A 7,993-nucleotide genomic window follows, 5' to 3' on the forward strand; every position below is an offset into this window, starting at 1 on the left:
TGATAAAATCCTGGAGGGGTGTAGTTTCCAAAATGGGGGTCACTTGTGGGGTGGTTTTCACTGTTTAGGCACATGAGGGGCTCTCCAAACGCGACATGGCGTCCGCTCTCGATTCCAGCCAGTTTTGCTTTCAAAAAGTCAAATGGCGCTGCTTCCCTTCCGAGCCCTGCCGTGCGCCCAAACAGTAGTTTTCCCCCACGTGTAGGGTATCTGCTTATTCAAGAGAAATTGCACAACACATTTTGGGGTCAATTTTTTTTTTTTATTTTGTGTGTTACCCTTGTGAAAATGAAAAAAAAATAAATTGGGGTGTAAAGTTAAATTTTCGTGAAATGAAGTTAAATATTCACTTTTTCCTTCCACGTTCGTCCAGTTCCTGTGAAGCACCTGAAGGGTTTATAAACTGCTTGAATGTGGTTTTGAGCACCTTGAGGGGTGCAGTTTTTAGAATGGTGTCACTTTTGGGTATTTTTTTATCATAAAGGCCCCTCAAAGTCACTTCAAATGTGATGTGGTCCCTAAAAAAAAATAAAGAAAAATTAGTTGGAAAAATTAAGAAATTGTTGCTCAACTTTTAACCCTTATAACTTCCTAACTAAAAAAAAAAATTATGTTCCAAAAATTGTGCTGATGTAAAGTAGACATGCGGGGAATGTTATTTATTAACGGTTTTGTGTGACATATCTCTCTCTGATTTAAGGGCATGAAAATTCAAAGTTTGAAAATTGCAAAATTTTCACCAAATTTCTGTTTTTTTTTTTTCACAAACACAAGGCATATCGAAGAAATGAAGTACAACATGTCACAAAAAAAATCTCCGAATCAATGAGATCCGCTGAAGCTCCAGAGTTATTACTTCAGAATTGTAAAATTTGGCTTGGTCGTTAAGGACCTAATTGGCTGTCACTAAGGGGTTAAGACAAATAGTGTGAAAAGTTTAAGAATTTAAAAATTAAACCTATTGTTGTCGGCCGATCTTTCCAAATATTACATTTTAACCTGTTCCATAAATGCGGTGAAACATTAAAACGCCAGGATTGTTCTTTCTCAGGTTACGAGCGATTAAAGTGCCAAATGTTCCCCAAACATTTTATGCCCTTAAATCAGATGTCACACAAAATGGTTACTAAATAACATTTCCCACATGTCTACTTTACAGTCACTTTGATTAGGGGTCTTTATGACCGAAAATACCCAAAAGTGACACCATTCTAAAAAACTGCACCCCTCAAGGTGCTCAAAACCACATTCAAGAAGTTCAGGTGCTTCACAGGAATTTTTGGAATGTGGAAGAAAAAAAAATGAACATTTTTAACTTTCACAAAAATGTTACTTTAGACCCAATTTGTTTTTATTTTCGCACTAGTATCAGGAAAAAAATGGACCCCAAAATTTGTTGTGCAATTTCTCCTGAGTAAGCCAATACCCCATATGTGGGGGAAAACTACCGTTTTGGCGCTCGGAAGGGAAGGAGCGCCATTTGACTTTTTGAATGTAAAATTTGCTTGAATAATTAGCGGATGCCATGTCGCGTTTGGAGAGCCCCTGTGTGCCTAAACAGTGGAAACCCCCCACAAGTGACATCATTCTGGAAACTACACCCCTCAAGGATTTTATCAAGGGGTATAGTGAACATTTTGAACCCAGAGGTACGACACAGAATTTGATAACATTAGGTCATCATATTGAATAAGTTGTCATTAGTCTTGTGCGCAAGTGCTCGCTACGTGAGTTTGCATCGGGTGCTCAAGTCCCCGCCCGCATGTTTCACGGTTATTAGACACCCAAAAAAAGACATGTGGGGATCGCTTGTGCATATCATAACACATCCGTAACCCTAGTGTATTTTTTACGCCGTTCCTCGTGTGGTATAAGTGATTATACTTTATTCTTCGGGTCGGTGCGATTACAGCGATACCAGATTTATATCAGGTTCTTATGATTGACAGCTGTCACACACTAAAAGACGCATTTTTGCATCGCTATAATTTTTCCATATTTCGGCCGACAGTCATGTGACGGCTTGTTTTTTGCGGGACAAGTTGACGTTTTTATTGGTGACATTTTTTTGATCGCTTTCTATTCTGATTTTTGAGTCAAAATAACAAAAAGCAACAATTCAGGAATTGTGTTTTTGTTTTTTATTTTATGCTGTTCTACGTGTGGTAAAATTGATAGGCAGCTTTATTCTTCAGGTCAGTACGTTTACAGCGATACTAGATTTTTTTTTTTTTTTTTTTTTTTTGCCGCTTTTATACACACTATTTTATAGAAAATAATTTTTTTGCATCGCTTTGAGAGCTATAAGTTTTATTTTTCTGCCGTTGGAGCTGTATGGCGGCTTGTTTTTTGCGGGACAAGATGACCTTTAGCGGTACCATTTTTATTTACATTCGTCGTTTTGATTGCATTTTATTCCTTTTTATTTATTTAATTTTTTTTTTTTTTGGTGGTATCATAAAGCATTGTTTTCTTGCTTGTGTGTTTTTTGTTTTTTTTTTTTAACGGTGATCACTAAAGCGGTTAACTAGTTGGACAGTTTTATAGGTCAGGTCATTCCGGACGTGGCGATACCAAATAAATACACTTTTATTGGTTTGTGTGGGGGTTTTTTTTGTTTTTTTTTAGTATTTTTACTTTTTTTTTTTTTTTACACTTTGTCCCACTATGGGACTTTCATTTTTTGGCCGGCTGATCTCTTGTATAGCATAAGGATGCAGCAGCAGCATCCCATATATTATGCAGGCTGTCAGCCCCTGCACACACACGTTACTGAGCACCATCTATCTAACTTGGTGATACCTGGTGATTGCAGCATTCCTGGGGTTAATGTTCCGGGAGTCGTGCGGGACCGCCCCTGGCACATAGTACCGGATGTCAGCTGTGAGAATCAGCTGACTCCGCCGGTGATCGCACCGTTTGTGTGTGGGCGCTATCACATTGTACATACCTGGTCCAATAGGTACAGGGACGTATTATTACTGACAGTCAGTAAGGGGTTAAGGCCGCGAGCTGGGGAAGTACACAGTGTCCCTGTCCTGCCAGTGGAGCACAGGGGTCCCGGGTGCGGTGTGACCCTGCCCCCGCAGCAGCGTCCGGTTTCCCCAGGATTACCAGCAGCTCGGTGCCCCAGACTTGTGGCGATGTCGGGAAGGGGTTAATCTGTGATTTTTGGGGGAGGGGGGGGGCACTTTTTTGTGGTGATTCCACATAATGACTTACTAATTGGCGCTGCCGCGCTCCTCTGTTCTGACTTGTCCTCCCGAGGCTGAACCTGTCAACTACAAAGGTTAATTGTCTGCGGCGCTCACCTGCCGTGTGATCCTCGTACCCGAGACGCGCGCCCGTCCCTGCGCTGTTAACCCTTGCAACACACCGGACTTTTTGGTTTTCTAAACTCTCCCATGTCAGCATTGTCTGGGCTGGATGCTTGTGTAACAAACTCCCAGCTGTGAGAAGTCATGGACTTGGGGAGGGTCCGGTGGTGGGTTATGGGGGCGCACCGCACTCACGCCTGCTTCTCTCTTATCAGGTACATGTACTGGACGGACTGGGGCGAGGTGCCAAAGATTGAGCGGGCCGGCATGGACGGCTCCCTGCGCTCCGTCATCATAGACTCCGACATTTACTGGCCGACGGACTGACGCTGGACTACGAGGAGCAGAAGCTCTACTGGGCCGACGCCAAGCTCAGCTTCATCCACAAGTCCAACCTGGACGGCTCCTTCCGGTGAGTGCTCGGCCCGAGCTGCGGGGGATGGGCACCTGCAAAGGGTTAATAACCTGGTGGTGAAGGACAGTTACTTTTTTTCCGGTTTACAAAATTCTTAATACATTGTTAAAAAGTTTTGCCACTTTCTGAAACTTCTGTTTCTATCCATGAGTGCAAAAACTAATAGGATTTCTATTTTCCTGTATAATCCTGATGAGGTTTTGTTACTGTCTCAGTGTAGCACGAATCCTCTCCTGTCTGTGCCGATACACTGTAACGAACACGCAGCTATACCAGCAGGACAAAATAAAGGCTTCTAGTGTCTGCGCTGCTGATGGGCTCGTTACAGTGTATCAGCGGAAGCAATTCTGCAACTTTCCAATAGGATTTGTGCATTTTCCAGATCTCTTCTTGCGGTCGGTGAATCCTGACTTTCTTGACTACTTTTTACCTGTCGCAGCTGAGGGTTTGTCACAGTTGTATCTAGTTTAAAAGAATCCAGACTGATGCCTTTTTCCCTGCGCTGACACATTGTAACGAACTGTCCAAAGCCAGAGACAATCAACTCTGGTCCATGTACAATTGTGTAGTGATCTTGCTGCGGGATCTACGTTGTGGATGTCCTCCTGTGCGGCCGCTGGTCGCCGGGGTCTCTGCTCCTCCTGCGCGGCCGCCGGTCGCCGGGGTCTCTGCTCCTCCTGCGCGGCCGCCGGTCGCCGGGGTCTCTGCTCCTCCTGCGCGGCCGCCGGTCGCCGGGGTCTCTGCTCCTCCTGCGCGGCCGCCGGTCGCCGGGGTCTCTGCTCCTCCTGCGCGGCCGCCGGGGTCTCTGCTCCTCCTGCGCGGCCGCCGGGGTCTCTGCTCCTCCTGCGCGGCCGCCGGGGTCTCTGCTCCTCCTGCGCGGCCGCCGGGGTCTCTGCTCCTCCTGCGCGGCCGCCGGGGTCTCTGCTCCTCCTGCGCGGTCGCCGGGGTCTCTGCTCCTCCTGCGCGGTCGCCGGGGTCTCTGCTCCTCCTGCGCGGTCGCCGGGGTCTCTGCTCCTCCTGCGCGGTCGCCGGGGTCTCTGCTCCTCCTGCGCGGTCGCCGGGGTCTCTGCTCCTCCTGCGCGGTCGCCGGGGTCTCTGCTCCTCCTGCGCGGTCGCCGGGGTCTCTGCTCCTCGTCCTGCGCGGGTCGCCGCGGGTCTCTGCTCCTCGTCCTGCGCGGGTCGCCGGGGTCTTCCTCGCCCCTCTTTGTTGTTCCCAGGGGTGACAGATCCTCTGTGTTGTTAGTAGGTGGCGGTGTCTTCCAGCGGGGGTCCGGGGGGGCGTCCTGCTTTCTTCAGCCGCTCGCTCCCCTCTGGACGGGGTTTCTCGTGGCTCCTGTGATCCTCTTCTCCCCGGCAGGAAGCGGCCGCGGACGACACTTGTACTTTCCATGATTTTTTTTTCTTCCTCTTATAAAGTCTCCTTTGTTTTCGCGGCCTCCGCGGGCCTATTACATAAAGGGGTCCTTGTGACAGAGGTCATGACATGGAGTCGCCGGCGATCGTAGCGCCCCCCCACAGACCTTTCTCAGGAATTACTGGGGGAAGGGGCTGTATCCGCTCCTGGGAAAGCTGGGTGACCAGAGGGTTAATGTGTCCTGAGGGCCCGGGTTTATGATGCCGTGTAACTAATCTGCAGTCTAGTACTGGCCCCTAACGCTGCACTGTGTAGACCCCCATGTCTGCATTCGAGGGTCTCCTATAATAAAGGGGTTTTCCCTTATATAATGGCGGGTCTGCGGAGGCGGCGGGGCCCGGGTCTGCGGAAGCGGCGGGGCGTGGGTCTGCGGCGGTGCGGTGTCTGCAGAGTGACGGTCGGCCCTGACTTCCTCCCGTTCTTTCCCCAGACAAACCGTGGTGAGGGGCTCGCTCCCGCACCCCTTCGCCCTCACGCTCTTCGGCGACACCATATACTGGACGGACTGGAACACGCGGTCGATTCTGGCGTGTAACAAGTACACGGGGGAGGACCGGAGAGAAGTGGACAGCAACATCTTCTCCCCCATGGACATCCACGTGTTCAGCCAGCTGAGGCAGCCAAACGGTCAGTACATGCTTTACACTGCAGCGAGGTGGAAAAAACTGTGCATCAGCACGAGTCTGTGAAGCAAGAAGGCGAGGTTCATACTGTAAATACAGTAGAGATCATTACTCTGTTCTATGAGCATTGCTGCAGTATAAAGCATGGGGAAAGAAATTGGGTAGTGGATTTCCTGCAATGCAAATAAGGTTTTCTTACATTATCTCTTCATTCTGTTCTCGCCGACAGCTACAAATCCATGTGCCGGACACAATGGCGGCTGCTCTCATCTCTGCCTCATGTCCCCAGTGAAGCCATATTACCAGTGCGCATGTCCGACGGGAGTTAGACTCCGGGATGATGGGAAAACATGTTTACAAGGTGAGGTATGAGGAGGGGGACACGACACCAGTGAGTGCAGCTCTGGAGTATAATACAGGATGTAACTCAGGATCAGTAATGTAATGTATGTACACAGTGACTGCACCAGCAGAATAGTGAGTGCAGCTCTGGAGTATAATACAGGATGTAACTCAGGATCAGTAATGTAATGTATGTACACAGTGACTGCACCAGCAGAATAGTGAGTGCAGCTCTGGAGTATAATACAGGAGGTAACTCAGGATCAGTAATGTAATGTATGTACACAGTGACTGCACCAGCAGAATAGTGAGTGCAGCTCTGGAGTATAATACAGGAGGTAACTCAGGATCAGTAATGTAATGTATGTACACAGTGACTGCACCAGCAGAATAGTGAGTGCAGCTCTGGAGTATAATACAGGATGCAACTCAGGATCAGTAATGTAATGTATGTACACAGTGACTGCACCAGCAGAATAGTGAGTGCAGCTCTGGAGTATAATACAGGATGCAACTCAGGATCAGTAATGTAATGTATGTACACAGTGACTGCACCAGCAGAATAGTGAGTGCAGCTCTGGGGTATAATATAGGATGTAACTCATGATCAGTAATGTAATATATGTACACAGTGACTGCACCAGCAGAATAGTGAGTGCAGCTCTGCAGGATAGTGGGATCAGTACAGTCCTATCTATTGGGAATGATGCAGCACCTGAGCGGGCCGGTAGCAGGGTAGTGGTTGTTGCCCGTTGAGGATTCTGTCACTGGTTTGACGCAGGGTTCGCCGCTTGCTCACAATGGCTGGTGTTCCCGGCTGCTTTCTTGTCTGGCTCCTGTCACGCACGGCAGCTGTTTGAGTGGTTAGTCAGCAGGACAGAGCGGCAGGTTCCTGTACGCAGCAGCGTCGGAGTGGTTGATGATGATTGCTCCCTGAGATTCTTCAGCTTTCAGACCTCCACTCTCCTCTCTGGAGCCTGCGCCCCTCGTCCCCTTCTCCGGCTCTGGCTCTCTGGAGCCTGCGCCCCTCGTCCCCTTCTCCGGCTCTGGCTCTCTGGAGCCTGCGCCCCTCGTCCCCTTCTCCGGCTCTGGCTCTCTGGAGCCTGCGCCCCTCGTCCCCTTCTCCGGCTCTGGCTCTCTGGAGCCTGCGCCCCTCGTCCCCTTCTCCGGCTCTGGCTCTCTGGAGCCTGCGCCCCTCGTCCCCTTCTCCGGCTCTGGCTCTCTGGAGCCTGCGCCCCTCGTCCCCTTTCCCGGCTCTCGCTCTCTGGAGCCTGCGCCCCTTGCCCCCTTTTCCGGCTCTCTGGAGCCTGCGCCCCTCACCCCCTTCTCTGGAGCCTGCGCCCCTCACCCCCCTTTTCTGGAGCCTGCGCCCCTCGCCCCCCCCTCCGCTCTCTGGAGCCTGCGCCCCTCACCCCCCCCCCCTCGCTCTCTGGAACCTTCGCCCCCCCCCCCCCCCCCCCCCCTCGCTCTCTGGAGCCTGTGCCCCCCCGCCCCTCGCTCTCTGGAGCCTGCGCCCCTCGCTCTCTGGAGCCTGCGCCCCTCGCTCTCTGGAGCCTGCGCCCCTCGCTCTCTGGAGCCTGCGCCCCTCGCTCTCTGGAGCCTGCGCCCCTCGCCCCCCCCCCCCTCGCTCTCTGGAGCCTGCGCCCCTCGCTCTCTGGAGCCTGCGCCCCTCGCTCTCTGGAGCCTGCGCCCCTCGCTCTCTGGAGCCTGCGCCCCTCGCTCTCTGGAGCCTGCGCCCCTCGCCCCCCCCTCGCTCTCTGGAGCCTGCACCCCTCGCTCTCTGGAGCCTGCGCCCCTCGCCCCCCCCCCCCCCCCCCCTCGCTCTCTGGAGCCTGCACCCTCGCTCTCTGGAGCCTGCACCCCTCGCTCTCTGGAGCCTGCG

The 7,993-nt window shown here is 51.3% G+C and overlaps 1 protein-coding gene across 1 annotated transcript in view; it reads left to right on the forward strand.

Moving 5' to 3' along the window:
- LOC141164343 (low-density lipoprotein receptor-related protein 6-like) overlaps nucleotides 1-6,134 on the forward strand; it is a 28,297-nt gene extending 22,163 nt beyond the window's left edge. The window contains exons 3-5 of the mRNA XM_073649480.1: nucleotides 3,533-3,729; nucleotides 5,577-5,773; nucleotides 5,999-6,134. Coding sequence (XP_073505581.1) covers nucleotides 3,533-3,644 — 112 coding nt within the window. The 3' untranslated portion in view covers nucleotides 3,645-3,729; nucleotides 5,577-5,773; nucleotides 5,999-6,134. The remainder of the gene's footprint in view (nucleotides 1-3,532; nucleotides 3,730-5,576; nucleotides 5,774-5,998) is intronic.
- The last annotated feature ends 1,859 nt before the right edge of the window (nucleotides 6,135-7,993 follow it).

This window comes from Phyllobates terribilis, unplaced genomic scaffold (assembly GCF_046119375.1).
Source record: "Phyllobates terribilis strain yellow unplaced genomic scaffold, ASM4611937v1 Scaffold_10__3_contigs__length_209671492, whole genome shotgun sequence".
Classification (NCBI taxonomy): Eukaryota; Metazoa; Chordata; class Amphibia; order Anura; family Dendrobatidae; genus Phyllobates; species Phyllobates terribilis.